This window comes from Gastrolobium bilobum, unplaced genomic scaffold (genome assembly GCF_033153095.1).
Source record: "Gastrolobium bilobum isolate Gb01-03AN ecotype WA unplaced genomic scaffold, APGP_CSIRO_Gbil_v1 utg27505, whole genome shotgun sequence".
Lineage (NCBI taxonomy): Eukaryota > Viridiplantae > Streptophyta > Magnoliopsida > Fabales > Fabaceae > Gastrolobium > Gastrolobium bilobum.
The window spans coordinates 409,758-430,297 of record NW_026898864.1 but is presented as its reverse complement, the minus strand read 5'-3'; the positions used below and the strand labels follow the sequence as shown (position 1 = coordinate 430,297).

Below are 20,540 nucleotides of genomic sequence, written 5' to 3'. Positions count from 1 at the left end.
TGTTGCATGAGATTGATCTCTCGTGTTATACTCACTTCGAAAAAATGTGTCTTTTTTTTTCTTTTTTTCTTTTTTCTAAGAATTAGTGGGGTCCACTTTATTTGTCTCTTAACATGAGATAACTTCTCTCATACTACATGAGAGAAGTAATCTCCAAATAATAATTGATCTCTGTCAATCAAGTAATTGGTTGTGACAAGAAATAAGAAACTCACAACATATTAGTATTTTTTATCTTATATTTATGTGTATTGATGTCAAAAGCAAATAAAAAATGTGGCTAAACAAAAAGTTATGATACGATACAAGAGTAGATATAAGAGTAACTCTCCGGTTCTCAATTTATATTAACAAAATAACAAAATTCAACTCCTACAATAAGGGTCATAAATATCTTTTTATAGACTAATTATAAATTAATCCAAAATTTAAAATCCTAAAATTAAGAAAAACTTCAAAAATAAATATAATGATAGTAAAATAATATTAAATCTTTGATTTAATAATAATAAAATAATTTTAAAAAATTATAAGGAAAAGTACATAGTAATTGTTAAATGGAAATTATTTTCTCATGCAACATGAGATTGCTTTCTCATATTGTGAGGTATCGAAATTCATACTTTTTTTTCTTGTTAACGAGTGGTGGATCTCATCACTTGTTGTGTCTATAGTATAAGATATACTACTTCATGTGACATGAGAAAAGAGAAGCTCTTTGTTAAAAGGTATAATATTATACGGGATATTTTATATTTATAAAATTTTTGTTTTCAAACTCTTATAAACTACATTATGTACTCAATGTACTATTCGGAGTACATAGTATAATTTATAAGAGTTTATAAATAAAAAATTTGTAAATATAACCTTCTCATATTATACATTCTTATTGAATTCTATGCAAGTTTATTAGGGGAGAATTATATTTACATACTATTATAAATTACACTATATACTCCCGAAAATACACTAAGTTACACTATGTACTTTGGAAAATACATAGTATAATTTATAAAAATTTATAAAAAAAATTATAAACATATCTTTCCCCAATTTATTATACAAAAAATGGGAAATAATAATCTCATGTTGCATGAGATTATTATCTTATGGATTAGATACAAATTGAATCTGGAACCCACTTTATTTTTTTTTTCTTCCTTATTCTCTCTCTTCTCTCTTACATACGTGTGTATTAAAAATACTGATGCGACTTTCTATTTAACATGACTAAAAAGCAATGTTATTAAAACCAGACCGACCCGGCCGGGACGACTGGGAAACCGATGAACCGGTCATGTAATCGGTCCGATTTTCATATTAGACCGGCCATGTTACAGAATCGGTGTGACCCGGTGCGACCCGACCGATTTTCGTAAAAATCGGTGACCCGGTCGGTTCAACCGGCGACCCGGCCCGGTCTATAAAAAAATAAAACTAATTGATTTTCATAAATTAATGTTTTTTTTTACTCTCAAACACAAATGGTTTGTTCTCTTTTGAAATATTTGAGTGATTTGTAGCTTATTAACTTACATAGATTGTGTACCTACAACACTAATATATCTTGATTATGCAATATGCAAGAAATTTTGATTTGATTTATAGTTAGAGATGTCGTTTACTAAACCTGAAACACTAGTATCATAAATATTATATGTTTGATTAATCTTTTGTTGAAAAATGATGTGTAATTTATTATTTTCATATTAAAATATTTAAAATTGGTATATATTTTTTACATGTATTTAATTATATTTATAGTTTTTTTAATATAAATTATATATTTACATATACTTACCGGTCATGCAGTTGAACCAATGACCCACTGGTTAAACCGGTGACCCAATAACTCGACCGGGTCAATAACCGAACCGGATTTAATAACATTGTTAAAAAGTCTAAAAGTGTAACACGAGTGATAGCTAGGCGTACTATCCTTATAGACGTATATGTACTGTACGTATAAACTAAAGAGACTTTCCTCTTTTTCATTTAATGAATTTCTTCCTAAACAATTGTTTTCAAGAAATTCCAATCTTCAGTCCTTATAAAAGGACACCTTAACCACAAGCAAGCTAAACTATTTCCCCAAAAGTATTAGTAGAAGTCCTCATAATTTCAAGTTCCTTTTCTCTTGTTTTCTCATATAGCTAGGGAATAAAAGTCAAGTAATGGGTGCCAAAGTTCTCTTTATTTTATTTATGTTCCTTGCTTTATGTTCAGCCTTCCCGGGCAAGAAGAAGCAATACACACCATGCAAACAGTTGGTGCTGTATTTTCATGATATTATTTACAATGGAGTGAATGCAGGAAATGCAACGTCTGCAATAGTAGCTGCTCCAGAAGGTGCTAATTTAACAAAATTGGCAGGTCAGTTCCACTTTGGAAACATAGCGGTTTTCGATGATCCCATCACAGTGGATAATAACCTTCACTCCAAACCCGTTGGGAGGGCACAAGGTTTTTACATTTATGATACCAAAAATACTTTTACTTCTTGGCTTGGATTTACATTTGTTCTTAATAGCACAGAGCATGAGGGAACCATAACCTTCGCTGGAGCTGACCCCATTTTGCAGAAGAGCAGAGATATCTCAGTGACTGGTGGAACTGGAGACTTCTTTATGCACAGAGGAATTGCAACCATTATGACTGATGCATTTGAAGGCGATGTTTATTTCCGGCTTCGTGTTGATATTAAGTTCTATGAGTGTTGGTGATATAAATTAATAGTCCTTCCTACTTGCTAGTCAATAAATTAAATAAAGCGATTAATAGTGTACCTTTCAAGTTGAACTTAATCAAGTGTTCTGGACTGGATGTGTACGCTTCGCCTTCTACTTCCTTCCCTTTTCAATAATTAATGAAGATTCCGATACAATAGACGAGTTTGTCTTCAATATAGCAAATTCAAAGATATGTTCTCCACCATATAAAAAGAAGGGTAAGATATTGTTATTACTCATTATCACTTTCTTTCACTGTTAGATTGTATTTAACTTTTTAAAAATCTTCTTTTTCTCTCCTTATATTTAATACTTTATATTTATTTTCACTTTGATATGGTTATGATTTTCTATATTTAATATGAAACACTAAATATGAGAAATCATAATCATATAAAAGTGAAAATAATTATAACCATTAGATCAACATAATTGATCTAATGGTAAAATAAAGTGATAGTAATATTGATAATAATACTAATTGGTAGTAACAATATCCTATCTCTAAAAAAGAGAGGTCTCCACAGCTTTTTTGCGGATGAGATTTATAACTACAATAATAATAAAAGAAAAAACATTCTGTCATACGAGTCAACGTTAATTAGTAAAAAAAATAGGATATTATTACTACCGATTAGTGCTATTAATAATGTCACTATCACTTTTTTTTGGTAGTCTGTCACTATCACTTTATTTCACTGTTAGATCGATTATGTTGATTCAACAATTATATTTAACTTTCTAAAAATCTTTTTTCTTTTCCCTATATTTAAAATTTATATTTATTTTTATCTTTGTATGGTTATGATTCTCCATATTTAATACTTTTACATTAAATATAAAAAAATCATAACCATATAAATATGAAAAGAAATATAACTGTTAGATCCATATAATCGATCTAACAGTAAAATAAAGTGGTGATGACAATGATGATAATACTAATTAATAGTGAAATAATAATAAAAGAAAAAGGGTTTCAACAACTTTTTGGCGCATGAGATTTAGGGTGTGCATGGCAACCATTCTGTTCCCTGGCACTGTTTCTGAAAAGAAACAATTCTTTTCGATTTCTATGCCTTGGAACAATTTTTGAGAAAAAAATGTGTTTGATAACATGCTTTATTTTTATTCCGAGAATGAGAATTGTGTTTGATAACATAACAAATAATAAAATAAAAAATCATTCCTATTAAGCATAATTTCTTTCGGATCATCACTTTCCTTTTCACATGGTGTGGTGGTGATGGTGGTGGCGGCGGCGGCTGTAAGAACCCGCACCGTTAATTAAGGAAATTAATCAGTTAATTATGAGTTTAATGAGATAATTCCATAATTAACCCTAATAATTATTATGAGGCTCTAATAATTATAGTAAGTGAGTAATAATGCTGAAAGTCGCTTTTCTGACGAAAAGTGCAGATACCGGTTCTGCTAGTCGGTATAAATGCGTACCAAAAAAGTATCCCGAAAAATTATAATACGTATATGATAATTACTAGAATAACTTGTAGGACATGTAAAACGAGTTTCAAGTTAAAATAATGAGAACCGGTGCCAGAAAATGGTACTGGCTATGAAAAGCGCATACTGGAAAGGTGCTCCGAAAAATATAAGAAAAATATGTTAATTCTTATAAAATTGAGTAGGTTAAGAATCCTGAGTTTAGGATTAAAATGCTAAGCGTAGCAATTAATGTTAATACTGTGTGTTTTAGGGTTAAGTGACTATAAATACTTATTTTGGGCACTAAACCCTAGGCCATAACACTATCCTACGTGAGTGCTTGGAGGCTGGTCAGCTGGTGCCTTGTCCTTCGGTTCTCTTCTCCATTTTGAGACCAAGTTGCTATCTTTCTTGATTTTCCTTCACATTTCCTCCTTGTAAACACTTGTGGGTGGCTTTGTGAGGGTGAGAGGTAGCCTTTTTTGAGATTCTAAGCGCTTGTGTGTGAGGTTCTTGTGCTGAGTTTGAGAGTTGGGTGAGAGTCATCTTGTTCTTGGCTTGTGAAGCTTCAAGGAGCTTCCTTTGTGTTGAAAGGTCCAAGCTTGTGTTGTCATTTTCGTTTTGGAACCAAGTCAGAATCTTTGGAGTTGTTTGGTGAGCTCCAAGAGCCTCCCATTTCTGAGTTTGAAGCTTTGGTGAGTTGCCTAACCTTGATCATGAGTTTAAAGGGTTTAAAGGTGGCGTCTTTGCATGTAAATGGGTTAAGCAAGTAACCCACTGGTATGTGGACCTAAAACAGATTTAAAATGCATGCTTTGAAGTTTTAAAGTGTTAAAAATGGTACCTTGGATGGATATCTTCGCGAATGCAGAAGCTGCTGTCTGTCGCGAAATATCCGGATATGTGTATCCCGATATTGATATCCGGATATGGTATCCGGATATTGATATTCGGATATGGGGCCTTTGATATCCGAATATGGATATCCGGATATGCATATCCGGATACGATATCCGGATATGCCTCGGCGAATATCCGGATATTCTGGGATTTCGAAGAACAGTAGTTGTACTGTTCATACAGTAGGCTATTGGGGGTTTGTGGACCCTAGATTGGTGAAGTTGAACTTCTGTAATAATCGAACTAAGTCAGAATCAATGGATTAAGGACTTATGGCTTGGTGAGAAGCCTTAAGACGTAAAACGTAAGAAAGGCGTTGTCTTTATGATGTATGCTTGTAGTGCATGTTTGTTGATTTATTATTGGTCCATATCAGATTGTGATTATGATGTGTTTGGACTTTGAGGATTGGTTGGACTCTTGGCTTGGAGTGTTAGCTTGCAAGGTAAGCTTTCGTGTCCTCGGTTTAGCCATGTTGTGGTTCCACCGTGTCCCATGGGGGTATGGTTATATGCATACTGTGTTACATGCTTTGGATATTTGAAATGTTGTTGAGCTTTATGTGTAATGGCTTTTAATATGCATGTGTTATTCCTTATTGACGGTAAGCCTAAGTATGTGGCATCATACAAAACGGTGATCCGGGGTGGATGCAAGTGGCGTCTTGCACTATGTGTGGGTATTTGGCGTATATAAATCATGCATTTCTCTGGCTAGTAGAATAGAATTGACACACATGACATGATTATCTGCTGCATTGCACTATTTTAGAACTGATGATGATAAACTGCTTTTGAACTTATATTGCACATGTAAGTGAGTTTGGGGTGGAAGATCCTTGAGGACCCCTTGCCTTACTGAGATCCTTCAGGTTCAGTTAGTATGGGGACTGATGCCACTGGCGGCAGGAAGCCAGAGCTTAGTTGATGATTATTGCTGTTATATGTTATATGCTGGCATGGCTGGATTGGATGCTGTTTATGTTTTCTGCCTTTATCATTATGTTGTTATTGAGTTGAGACTTATGTGGGCTTTGTTTCCTTATTTGGGGTGAGCATGAGAGTTGTCTATGCCACTATGTTGTTAGTACTTTTGAGTTGAGTTGTATAAACTGTTAGTTGGTCTGGTCTACGTGTGGTAGTTCCGTGACTAGAGACATACTTATGTTATTTAATTAATGAGGTATTTCAGTTAGCTGTTTATTGCAATGTACATACAGGCGATGTTTTGAAAATGGTTAAGTAATCAAGTTGGTAATGATTAATGACATCATAATTGAAAAGAAAAAGATATTCCGCATTTTTGTAATTAAGCGCAGCTTAATACGATAGCATGATAACATTACCGGATATATACGGGGTGTTACAGCGGTGGTTGTAGTAGTGGCGTTGTGGTGGTGGTGGTGGCGGTAGCGGTGGTGTCATGGTGGTGGAGGTGATGGCATGGTGGCGACGACGGTGGCAATAGTGGTGATGGCATGGTAGCAGCAGCGGCGACGGTGGTAATGGTGGTGGTGGTGGTGGTGTGGTGGTGGTGACGGTAGTAGCTACGGCGATGGTGGCGGTGATGGTAGTGATGATGGCGATGATGGTGGCAGTGACAGCAGTGGCCACAACGATGACGGTGATAATGATGGCGATGGTTGTGGTGGTGGTGGTGGCAATGACGTAATAATGGCAGTGGTGGCAGCGATAGTGGTGGTAATGGTGGCAGTGGCAGCGGTAGTAGCGGTGGTGAAAGCGACGATGGTGATGATGATGACATGACGATGGCGGTGGTGTAGTGGTGGCGATGGCGATGGCATGTTAATGGTAGTGGTGGCGGCAGCGGTGGTGGTGGTAACAACAGTGTCTAAGACGATGGTGATGGAGATGACATGGTGGTGATGGTGGCGGTGGTGGTAGTTGCGGCAGCGGCGATGGCGGTAGTGGTGGTGGTGGTGGTGGTGGCAATGACAGTGGTGGTGACGTGGAGGTTGTGGTGGTACGATGATGGTAGCGGTGGTCGTGTCGGGATGGTGGTGGCGGTGGTGATGATGGTAGTGGTGAAGAGTAATCAAGAGAGATAAGTGTTTCTCATTCTGTGCCCAGAATCAAAAAAGCAAAAAAAAATTGATTCTTTTTTCTGTTCCTCAGGACAAAAAATAAACTGGTTCATCCCGGGAACAAAAAAGTAAATCGATTTTACCAAACGAGTTTCATATTCATCTCTGTTCCCGGGAACAGAAATTAAAAAAAATTGATTCCGAAAAAATTGTTATGCACACCCTTATAACTACAATAATAATAATAATAAAATCATTCTGTCGTACGAGTCCATGTTAATTAATAAGCGATTACGTGAATGTACATTAATAATTTTATATTTACATTATATTTTTAACAACACAGATTTTAAGAAATTTTATAATTAAATATTTATTAAAAAAAATTAAGGAGAGAATGATGCGATCATAAAGGTGGCTCTAATATCAGGTCAATAACCAATTAAAGTAAAAAATTCAATTAAATTAAGCGAAGACAAATGAATAAGTTTATAATTATATTATATTTCTATTATAAATCTTTTAATAATAAAACTATTGCGTGGTAATATTAATAACTGTGTCATTCCTGTAAAAATAAAGTTTACATATTAATAAAGGGAAAGATTATATTTTCAAATTGTTTATTTACAAACTTTATTACGCGTGACCCGTAAAACACTCTTGAGTAAAATATTACCGGTCAGACATAATATAATTTGTAAATTTGTGGAAAAAAAAATTGTAAACGGATCATTCTCCCTTAACAAATACAATACAACATTCACATTATACTACTGAAGTGATTTAATAATATTAACTAAATAAATATGAAAAAAAACGTTATTAAAAGTTTACTATAAAAAACGTTATCAAAATTGAAGTAAGCGAAACGAAAATTAACTTGAACCAAGCATGAATAGCAGAAAGAGTGTAATTAACAGTATAAAGAATGCAAGCATCTGGATTTCTTTGTTTTGGGCAATTGTTACAATCTCATGTCAAATGAGAGCGTCATTATTGGGCTTTCGATCGAAAGTCCATGCAGCTAGCCAGTTGAAAAAAAAAAAAAAACATTTGGGCGTGAAAAGAACATCTCATATATGTGCATTCTTTCTTTGGTGATTTCAGTCCCTTTCTTTTTCTTTTTCTTTTCTAGTCAACCCCAACCCCAGTATCTGAGAAGAAATGGTTTTCATGAAAAAGTGAGAGTAAAAGTCGCGCAACCATCTCTTCTCCATTTTTTTTTCTCTCTCTCTATTCTCAGCCAGCTCCAATCAGTGATTCCCTCATCCCCTTTGCACGGGACTTATCTGGTTACATCCACATGACACTCTGAGCCCTGCACTCCGCAAAACTAGCAATTTTTTTTTTATTACAAAATGCATTAATTAGTATAGTTGAAATGCCCAGAATTCGACCACAACCACTGGAAATGGGAAGCTGTAGTGTGGAGAAGGAAATGCTTGAGATTTTTGAAGTTGGACCATGCAAAGATCCTTACGAAATGGGTTTCTTAATAGGCCAAAGGTTCTCCGAAATGATAAAGAGTAGGGTGGCTAGAGACCTCATTCTTCAAAATCAGCTCTTACCCTTTGCCAATACCCCTCAATCTGAATCACTTCTCAAAGAATTTTTTGATAATAATCGAAGTGAATTCCCAAGGTATTGGGATGAACTCTCGGGGACTTCAGCGGGAAGCGGTGTGCCTCTTCTTGATGTAACATGCTCACTATGCCATTTCTTATATTAGAAGCAAATGCTGCAACACAAGTGTAAATATTAATATCTAGTTTCTTGTTCTTGAGCAGATTTTACTTACCAACTTCAAGAAGGAGATTCTTGCATTTGTTCCCAAAGAAGCAAAAAGTTCCAACGAGAATATCTCAGATGATTGCTCTGATGTTCTTGTTGTCGGTGAATCTATTTGCAGCGCACAATGAGGATGCACATGTTTACCTTATTGGCCACACGTAAGCTTAGTAATTCATCTGTTATCCTAGCTTCAGAAATTCGCATAAAATGGCTTATGCAGCTATTTAATCAAAGGAATCTTTCCGGATGGACGGTTCTTCGTAGGTTTTACTTATGCCGGGGAGCTTCCAAGCCCTGCCTTTGGGTTCAATAGCCATGGACTGGTAAGAAACTCTATGTGAGTTGATCTCATAATGGGTTTACTTTGAGGGGGCGTTTGGAGATGAGATATTTTTTTTCATCCGGGAAAAAAAATTTGTTGGGAACATGGTAAAAAAAATTTATTGCTGGGTAAGATAAGAAAAAGTGTTTGGCATGTCTAAATTTATTGCTAGGTAACATAAGAAAATGTGTGTTAGCTATAGGCAAATTTTTTTACCACACATTGGATGGTAATATTTTATAACAAGATCATGTGTAAAACATGTTTCCAGCAAAAATTTTGCTTCCCATTTTTTTATTTTACTCCTAACAAACATGGCTAAACTATTTTCCTCTCCCCACTCTCCTCTACAATTTTATTTTTCCTCCTACCAAACACCCCGTGAATGAAAAAGTAAAAGAATTTGATTATTGATGAAAAAATACATGTTACTATAAATTGACGTGAAAATGGATCAGACAGGTTGGCACGTACAACTCAGCCTATAACAAATCAGATTCAATTTCTGTAGTTACTTTTGATAAGAGTGTCTGCAGTTCAATCAAACGACCTCGTTTTCGTCCTTTTTAAAAAATCAAATTGCTTACTGACTAACTTACTGTGCAACTCTTCCATATTCATCTCGTTCGCCTGCCTTCTCTGTTCTTTTTTATTCTTCTTTCATAAACGATGGTCATCTTCGTCTCGTGAATTTATCCATACTTGAATTCCAGTTCTTTCCTTTGCCAACAACTTGTGAAATTGAGACCAAAGCAAAGCCCAAAAGCTGGTCTTCAAGTTTCAGAACACCATCCAAATAACTGCAAAAACATTCACGAAAGAAATTTCTAGCCCTACTAAACATCCAAATCTCACATTTCAGAACACCATCCATTTGGGTAATCCTCATCCTCAAGTTTTCATAATAATTCTGTTGGGTTTTTGCCACCTCCATCCTCAAGAACTGGAATTCAAATATGAATAAATTCACATACGAGAGAGACGAACATGACCATCATTTATGAAAGAAGAAACAAAAAGAACAGAGAAGGCAGGCGAACGACGGAGGGGTTGCACCGTAAGCAATTTGATTTTAAAAAAGGACGAAAACGATGTCGTTTGATTGAACTGCAGACACTCTTATCAAAAGTAACAACAGAAACTTTAATCCCATAAAACAAACTCATGCTTTTAAAGAAGGCTATTTAAAAAGTCCATAGGCTTTATTTTATATGGTCTATAAATCTACGTACGACCTATTATATTATTTATTTTAAATAAAATAAATATAATTATTATTTTAATAATTTGAATAATAAAGTAATATTATTGTAGTTATTTTTTTAATTATTGAATGCCCAATAGATTTAAATAGGTCTAGGCCAAGAGTTTTGTTTTTTTTAAATATAGGCCAGACCATAAGCTTATATTTTGGACTTACACAAGGTTAACAGAATAGGTCAGACCTAATGTATTTTACACATACTTGACCTATTTAAATCAAATTTCAGCTCCGCCCAACCCAATCTATTTATATCCGTAATCATAAATTTGTTAAAATTTATTTATTTTTAATTTTTTAATCAATCATTAAGATTCTTTATTTTATTTTATTTTCTCTCAAAGTAATTCTCTCACTTTAAAAAAGTCACTTACAAGTTAAAAGTGAAGTTAAGTATTTACCATTTATTTAAAATGAATATTCTCAAACATTCTGTTTATCTAACAGCCATGAGTTGTACTTTTGCGCCTGATGTTCAAGCCAAGCCCTTTTGGTCGAATGCAAAAATGTTATGTGAGGACAAAACTCACTTTATGATCCTCAGGCATTCACTCTGGATTCTGTACCCCTGGTTGAAGATGAGATTGTGGCTGGTGGTATTGGGCGCAACTTCATTTCTCGAGACATTCTTGAAGCTACAAGCATAGATGATGCAATGAATGTTAGATTTTGCAGCCTTTTCCTCCTCATATTCATGAACTCTTGATGATGAATTTAATGCTTTCATATTATGCTCTTATTTTTCATCAGAGGATCCTTTCATCAGATGTTTCTGTGGGGCATTCTTATAACCTAATTGAAACAAGGACGCGCAGGATTGTTAATGTTGAAACTGCATCTAGGAAGCGGTTTTCAGTTTACGAGGTGGGGAAAACACCTTTCTTCCATGCAAACATGTACCTCCACCTACATGTTAATCAGGCAAGTGATATAAACAAGCCTGTTTTGCAGCTATTTGATTTAGACCACTGCATTTCCATATACCAAATTTACCAAATCACACACACACACACACTCACAAAAGTATATACAATCAACAAATAACTCAATCGTAAAAAACACCTAATCATGTCATGCCGCATGGAAATGGAAATGTCTTGTTTCAATGACTAAAGCATCCTTGGATTTAATTGAAGGAACAAGATGAAAATTCAATCAGCAGGCAGAAAAGGGCAGCTGTCCTGAAAAAATTATCAAAAGGGGATTTCATGTCACTTCTAGGAGATGTGGATGATGAAAAATACCCCATCTACGTGACAGGTAATTTGGAGACATATGAATCTCATCTAGTCAATCTTCTTTTGATTATAACTTTTATTTTTATTTTTCCTATTCTCAGGTCCATATCCATTACTTTACACGTTCTGCACAGCTGTAATCGATCAGGACGAACAAACACTATCAATTATTTCAGGGAATCCAAAAAAAGGAGATGTTACACATGTTTTCTCTATCTCACCTAACGAGCTCAAAAGTATCCATGACAATCAATCTAAAGCAGCCTAAATATGAATAGAAACTTGTAACTGGAGTTCCTATGTTATGCTGGTTCATAGGCCCAAGATATACCCGTCGATACACCGCATAGCTGCTACCTGATCATAAGCAAAACATAAGAGGCCGCTTGGAAAATGAAGCTTTAAATCTTAAATGAAATGAATCATTACCTTTCAATGGATCTCATATTTTATAGGACCGTCTGTCTAGTTTAGCTCCTAATATCATTAATTTAGTCACTGTACTGTTCATGTCAGTCACTGTAAATGATAGAAGCTAGGAGTATCCCTTCTCCATGATCGGGTCACTGTGAAACAATCAACTGCTAACCTTCCCCACACAATATTTGAAACCAATCGCCTCTTCAAAAATTAGAAAAAAAGACCCTTAATTTCATCTATCGAATATACTCATAAATGTCTTTACTTTAGTTCTCCCAAAATCTTTATCATCAATTTAGTCCCCAATTTGACCGTTGGGTGCACATGTATGATGTATCCATCCTTAGAAAAAGATTCAACTAAAGTTATATTGGCAAATTTCATATAAAAGACCAGCTTGAGATGGTTTTGCTCAGAGACCCAAATGCCACAAATTTTAAAAAAAAAAAAAAAAAAATTCAAAATTTCACCTGAACCATAAAATTTCTCAAAGTGATATGCGTGCAAATTCGTTATAACAGATAACAAACTTAGTTTGCAAATGTGCAAATGAATTATTAAAATGTCAATCTACTCGTGCCAGCCATTGAGAAATTCACTACATGGCGTAACAACTTAAGAGAGACATATCACACCTAGTTCTTCGCCTCTACGTCATGTAAGGCTATCAATTTCGTCAATCTCCCCAATAATTGTGGCAGGTTTTCCTGACTTTTTCTTCACCCCTCTCTCTCATTTCTTATTTCTTTAAAATAAAAAATAATAGCTTTTTTTTTGGCAATGTTGGGAACCACATGATATGTTGCATCGACACATACTTCGACGTATTAATTCTAAATATTAAATTTTGGCACGTTAAGAAACGTTTTGATATTAAATAATATTTTTAATTTATGTGATGTATATTATATTTAATATTCAATAATTTAACAAAAAACAAAGTAAACTCATAATACCTATTAATTTTACAAAGAAACATAAGATATCTCAAATATTTATATTAAACTCAAATAAAATAGTAATCGTAATCTAAAGAATCTAATAGGTGAAACTAAAAACATAACGCAACATAACATTTTAATCCTTTTTTTGAGTATCTGCAAGGTGTGTTGGAGTGTCAGGAACAGTGGCAGAGCCAACCCGTTCATTGAGTTAGGACCAACAAAAATTTAGATAGGGTCTAAAGATAAATGTTAGAAACTTAGCCAAGTAAAAACTGTGGCTAATTTTTGAATTTTTGCCCAAGTCAAGGCCTCACCTTGTCACTAAGTGACTCCGCCACTGGTTAGAGAGTGTCGAACAAGAAACATCATATTTTTTTGAAATGTGAATACATCATAACACAGTTATTGTTTCGGTTCTGCATTGGCCTTTGGTGCAAAGCCTGAACTCTTAAAAAATAGCCTTGCAGATAGGGGTGTTTGCGGTCTGGATTGGATCAGTTTTGGAAGTAGAAATTATCTGATCCAATCCTTTCGGTTTGATCATATAATCATCCATTCAGTTCGGATTTTTTTTCAAATCCGATCCGATCAAATCCAATTTTTTTTCGGTTTGGATTTGATCGATTTTCAGTTTTTTGAAAATCCCAAAATTTATTTCTTGATTATTGTGCAAATTACATCTTTGTATATATTGGCTTTGTGATTTTATTTTATTTTGAAATACAAAAGCATTAGTAAAATATAATATAAAACTTTTTTTGGGCAATGAGATATGAAGGTTTACAAAGATAAAATTTTATTGATGAGATATGACTAGATTTTTTCTTGAGTTTAGAAATTTTTGGGCTATTATTAGGGGAAAACCCAAGTAGGTAGAGGGTAATTAATATATTGGATCGGGGATTGGATCGGTTTTCGTCAACCCATCCAAAAACCGATCCAATCCAATTAAAATTTGCGGTTTTTTTTCGGTTTTTGATTTTCCGGTTTTCGATTTTTCGGTTTGATTACCGCGGTTTGAATCGATTTGGATCGGTTGATGAACACTCCTACTTGCAGACACTCTTTAAAATAATAGCTTCTCCTTCTGCACAAGTTGTTGACTCATCTACATGCGCAATCAATTCTCTAACTTTTAAATTGAACACCTCCCCTTTTCATATTTCACACTCGACCATCCAGTTTCTTTAATTCAACAAAATAAGGAAACAAATTCATTTATCACAAAAAAAGTTTATCACTTTTATAATTAATTTAATTATTATTGATTTCTGTCAATCTAACGATTATAATTTATCAGGAATTAATAATATTTATTGAGTCACACTTATTAACTAATTATTATCTGATTCAATCCTTTCGGTTTGATCATATAATCATCCATTCAGTTCGGATTTTTTTTCAAATCCGATCCGATCCAATCCAATTTTTTTTCGGTTTGATCATATAATCAAGTATTTTGATAATAGGAAGTTAAAATTATCTTAAATACCAAATAGATTTTTCAAATAAACATTTCACACAATATACTATACACTGAATTAAAAGTTTCTACTATAAAATTACCACACACAAAAAGTTCCTACTAGGAAGGTTATACTTACAACCTATTTTCGTTTACAACTTTTTACAATCATATCTTAACCGTTGATTTCTGTCAATCAACAGTTATCATTTATTGTGAATTAATAATTAATTAATTAATTTCATTTGTGAAAATCTTAACCGTTGATTGACGGAAATCAACGGTTAAGATATGGTTATAAGAGATTGTAAACGAAAATAAATTATAATTATAACCTTTCCCTTAAAAATTATGTATAATTTACATTTCAAACAGAAGAAAACATCAATTATTTGATCACGTATTTATATTTGTTTGATTTTGTTAAAATCTGGCTATAACGTCATGACAAATAGCAACAATTCAATAGTAGAATTGATTTAAATTATTTTTTATAAAAAAAGTTGAGTTATCTAAATGTGTTAAATCTTATATTAATATGTCCGAGTGTGCAGCATAAAATAATAATAATGATAAACCAACCATAACAACAACAATAGTGAGAATTAATATGTCATGACTAGGCTTGGAACATGACTGTCATTTATGTTATTGCCAAGTAATTGCAATTGCTGGACCATGTTGGTTTAGATGCTATTGAATAATAAAGCTAGTATAGACACTACAAGCAGTCAAGCACAATACAAAAGCTAAGATTGGTTCGATTTTGCTTTTTAGGAAGTTGGTAAGTCCGAAACTTGCTTTCCAAGGAATGAATATACATATTGAATAATGGTCCCTAATTCGTATCAGATTGCCACTTATTCTGACTTTTTTTTAGAGTACTTTGATATTTTGATCATTTAATTCGTTATTATTAATAGCAAATTAGGTAGTTATCAAAAATGTATTATATTTGTAAACAAAATTTGTTACCTATTATAACAAATTTGCACGTATGGCATTTTAAATTTTTTTATTATTCATGTGATATTTAGTCAACTCTTTTTTGAATTTGTGCCATTTTAATCACTGTTCCATGGTTTTGAGTCTTTTGATACCAAAAAAATCTAAGTTAAAAAACCCACAAATATGGTTGAACCTGTAGCTATTATGAGTGTGATTAGCCACACATGAACAAGATCAACCTATTTTCGTTTGATATGTATATCCAAAATAAAAGAAATAGTTTTTTTTTTCTATTTCTTTTCCTTTTTTTATTTTTATTTTTAGAGCTTTTCTTTTTCTGCTTTCCTATAATATGGATTTGGTTGATTCTTACGTGGTATCGCCAATCTTTGTTCGGCTGATACTTTTCTCTCGCTCTTTCTTTTTTTATTTATGGAAAAAAATATTTTTGTTTTTTTTATAATAAATTTTTTTTTGCCACGTTCATATAAAAATAATTGAATCCCAAAAAAAGATAAAAATAGTAAATCCTTCATTTATTTGAATTTAATCTTTCTATTTTTATTGTAAAAAAAAAAATTCTGTCTTAGTCAAAAGTCAATAAATTTATTTTTTTAACAATGAAACTCATTTATTATTGGAAAGAGTGTTTCTCCCGTCACCGGAGATAAAATTATCTCCAGTGAGCTCAAAACAATATTGTTTTTTGGTTATAAGATTAAAAAATTATAATGATAATGACTAATATACTCCTACAATGGATTATAATTACAAAAACACTGTGATTTTCATCCAAAAACAACGTCATTTTGAGTTCATCGGAGATAACTTATCTCCATTGACCGGAGAAATCCTTTAATCTTTATTATTATATGATTATGGCAGAAAAACTTTTTCAACACAAATATTTTTCCTACATTTATTTGTCTTTAGTCTTCATATTTCCATATATTAATTTCCTCAGTATTTTTTTCATTTTATCTTAAAATATTCAAACAATAATATAATAGTTTTATATTATTTCATCTCGTTTTATTCATTATTAAATGGAAAAAAATTTATGTAGTTACTGTAGATAAGTTATCTGTATTTTTTCTCAAAACGACGTCGTTTTGATATTGAAATGTTAAAAAATTATAAATATAAAGACTACTATAATCCTAAAATAAATTAAAATTATAAAAATACTATAATTTTCGTCCTAAAATGACATCATATTAAATTTATTGCAGATAACTTATATGGAGTAAGGAAAGAAAAAGCGAATCCTTATTAAATATTTAATAACAATATAAAATCCAAGCAGACCACGTGCTCAGGAACAGTGATTGCTGGAGTAGTAAGTACAACTAGTCAATAGCCACCGACACACAATTTTCTGTGATGTACTGATGCCGTGTTAGATTCGTTAACAACTCAACATGATTGGTGGGAGGTTAAGCCTAATCAAAAAAGACGGATTTTAAAAAGGACCTAATTTTATGTGGTGCCTGTACAATTGTGGAATTCGCAACGGTGGAAAGGGCCTCACAAACCCTAAAATAGTAAAATATAAATAAAAGGGACTCACCATTTGCCTTACAACACCTACCTCGCACCTAACTCACCAACCCTAATATATTTATAAAGAGAAAAAAAAAATGAAATGAGCTTAGGAAAATAAGTAAGATCAGGAAATGATACACAAGTACAGAAAGTCAAAAACGATGTGTAGCAAAAACTAATGCTTTTGGGCATGATTGGATGGCTGTTAAAATTACAAAAAAAAATTATGACTTGCATTTTTAAAATTAATATTTCTGAAAGTTAAAGTTGTTGATGATAACGGTGGTTGCAGAGTAAAATGATTGGGGTAAAATTAGATTTTTAAAAAAAATTCTATTTTTAAATTCTATTTTTTCTAGAAGTAAGTAATCATTACTTTTAAAAAGAAGCATTATTTACAACAACAACAAAAAAAGCATTATTTACCAATAAAGTCCGGCAATGTTGATAAATGGTTGGATTCTTTGAACACTCTAATTATGCGTATGAAAAAGATTTTATTAAGAGAAACAAAACTTATTTTGGTGATCTGTATTTCTTGAAAGAATTAATCTTTAGCTATCGGTGGAAAATACCTTTAGGAAATTAAAAAAAAAAAAAAATTTTAATTTTTCTTTTTCTAAAATTTGCTATCTAATTTTTTTAATCCTTCAAAAGGATTTTTAAAAAAATATATTCTCTAAAAAAAAATCCATCCATACGCATACACGATCGAATTAGCAGTTACTAACTTTATGCTATCAAAAAAAGCATTTGAAATTCCAGGATATTTTAAAATAGAATTAAGGACTAAAGACGTAGAATAAGCACGGTTTTAACTTTTTTATTTATTTAAGATATTCCAATTGATTCATTGTTTCACATTTAGTCTGATTTTGAATGTGTTCCGTGATTAAGACTTTAAATTACTTCCAAAAATAATACTAAAAAGAATAAAATACATGCTCTCATCTCTATATACTCAGTTCCTAGCATCAAATAAACTACCATTATTTGGTGCACAATTTTAACTTCTTCTTTTTAAACACTATTATAACTTTTATAGTCCGTGGATTGAATAATTTTGTGGTTTCCATTATCAAAACGAGATGTAAATTATAGAATTAAAGGTGCGCTCAAGGAAATTAGCGCTCGTTTATATAATTATAAAAATGAAAAGGTAAAGGTATAAGAGAAACAAGACATGAAAATGTTATAAGGGTAAGAATTAGTATTTTTAAATTTATATTTACACGTATAATATTATTTTAATAATTTAGAATAAATACATGCATAAAAAAATTAAAGCTTTAATTAGCGGGACGACAACACTGATTAAATCTGTACAAGTTGGTGTATGATTTTCCTTGTTGGTTTAAGGTTTTTATTAATTAATGTTAATCTTAAGTTGACAAAAGTTTAATATCTTAAAAAGAAATATGCTTATCACCTCCTGTAACTATTTTCATTATTGAAATATAATAAAATAAAACTAACGGTAAATGAATATCTTAAAATTGTTTTAATTTTGTTTACCAACAAAAAATTGTCTTAATTTTTATTCAGACGATATTAAAATGATTATATTATTTTTTATAAGAAAAAATAAACTGTAAGTATAATTTATTTCCTAAATCCTATCATGTTATACAGATTTATTGAAACCAAAGGTAATCCAAGGTTGATTAAAACTTGGTTTAGATTCATATGAATTATATCCTGGCAATTTAAAGATTCAATTTTTCGGAATAAAAATTAATTTGATATAGTAAATTTGGATAATTCTCAATGGAAATCTGGGTTATTTTTAATTCAAACCCAGATATTCTCGATAGCCTGAACATTCAGACTGCCTGGTTTAAAGGGTAACTGTTATGGACTTGTATATGATGCTCATTTAGTATATGGCCAATAAAGACATTTCAAATAAGAATCTGATATAATCAAAGGATAATATTAATCCAAATACGACAGCATCAGACTTAGTCTTTGGCTGCTAGAAGAAGCACAAAATGTCCATAATTCCAAAACCTACAGGTAAACTCTATAAATAAGAGGTAAAAGCCTACAGATAAGAGCATTCTCTCTATTTACTGTTATGTTGTCACTGCGCACACACAACACCCCTTTAACGAAAGTTGTTCTTTACTTACTTGTGCATAGTGATCTGTTATGCTCAGGGTATCTAATTCATAGATACCTTATAGAGCACTTAGATCCAAGATAAACTCACTAGTCCTTTGTGTTAAATATCTCCGTTTTTAGAACAGAATAATAATTATATTATATTTTTAACATAATTTTTTATAATAAAATCATTGCGTCGTAATATTAATAACTGTATTATTCCTGTAAAATAATGTTTACTTATTAACAAATTCAATTCCTGTAAAAGAATGTTTACTTATTAACAAATTCAATACAACATTCACATTATACTATTGAAGTGATTTAATTATATTAACTGAATAATTATGATAAAAACGTTATTGAAAGTTTACTATAAAAAAATGTTGGTTTAACATTTCTATTTTAATTATAGAAAATATTTATCTGTCATATACACATAAAAGTGAATGGGTCCCACAAATTAATTCTCTCTCTTCTCTTCATAACAGATTAACAGGGCTCAATTATTTTTATGCAATGTTATAAAACTCGGCTTGACTCAGGCAGGTCGATCCGAAATCCGATGAATAGGTCATCGGACCTGTTCGAGTCAAGCATCAGATCGGCCATGTACTGGATCCAGTCAAAATTGGCCAAATCCGATGACTCGGTTGGGTCATGCATTTTTATGTAAAAAAAAATTGGTTAAAATAATGTAGATCTCATTTTAATTTTTTTTTGTAATTTTATTTGCTAGTAATCTACTCTTCTACAATGACATCAAATGTCAGCTTCCAATATTGAAACAATTTGCGGAACAATAAATTAAGAGAATATGACTTCAATGTAGATGAATTTGAAAAATATTGGCTCACAATATTTGGCCTTTTGATATTATTGAGAGGTATGCTTACAAGATTCTGAGTTGCAATTTAAATTGACACAGTAATAATGTGCATTTTTATTTATTTGTGCTTCATGAACTTGCAAAAGTGTGATTAAGTAATTTTTGAGCTTATTTAATGAACCTTATTTAACGCATTTTAGATATAAAGAATATAATTAAATTTATATGTTCATATATATATATATCTGGATCAAGCGATTCGACCTGTGACCTACTGGTCCAATCAGTGACCCAATTAGGGGTGTTCGCGGTCTGGATTAAATCGGTTTTGGAAGCAAAAATCATCTGATCCAATCCCTTCGGTTTGATCATGTAATCATCCATTCGGTTTGAATTTTTTTTCAAATCCGATCCGATCCAATCTAATTTTTTTCGATTTGGATTGGATCGATTTTCGGTTTTTTGAAAATCCTAAAATTTATTTAATGATTATTGTGCAAATAACATCTTTTGTATATATTGACTTTGTAATTTTATTTTTTTAAA

The 20,540-nt window shown here is 32.1% G+C and overlaps 1 protein-coding gene and 1 pseudogene across 2 annotated transcripts; both read left to right on the top strand.

The window, feature by feature from the left end:
* Positions 1–2,101: 2,101 nt before the first annotated feature.
* Positions 2,102–2,851, top strand: LOC133284802 (disease resistance response protein 206-like). Of its 2 annotated transcripts, XM_061481906.1 has the most exons (2): positions 2,102–2,376; positions 2,539–2,851. In XM_061481906.1, the coding sequence occupies exons 1-2, from the start codon at positions 2,178–2,180 to the stop codon at positions 2,724–2,726; spliced, it is 387 nt and encodes a 128-aa protein (XP_061337890.1). In that variant the 5' UTR covers positions 2,102–2,177; the 3' UTR covers positions 2,727–2,851. The 2 variants fall into 2 exon arrangements, with proteins under 2 accessions (XP_061337890.1, XP_061337889.1); XM_061481905.1 differs by having other exon boundaries at positions 2,102–2,851.
* Positions 2,852–8,536: 5,685 nt separating this feature from the next.
* On the top strand, positions 8,537–12,053 carry LOC133284809 (uncharacterized; annotated as a pseudogene).
* Positions 12,054–20,540: the final 8,487 nt, after the last annotated feature.

Coding starts and splice junctions, on each gene's coding strand:
- LOC133284802 (XM_061481905.1), top strand. CDS start 2,178: ATGGGTGCCAAAGTTCTCTTTATTTTATTTATGTTCCTTGCTTTATGT.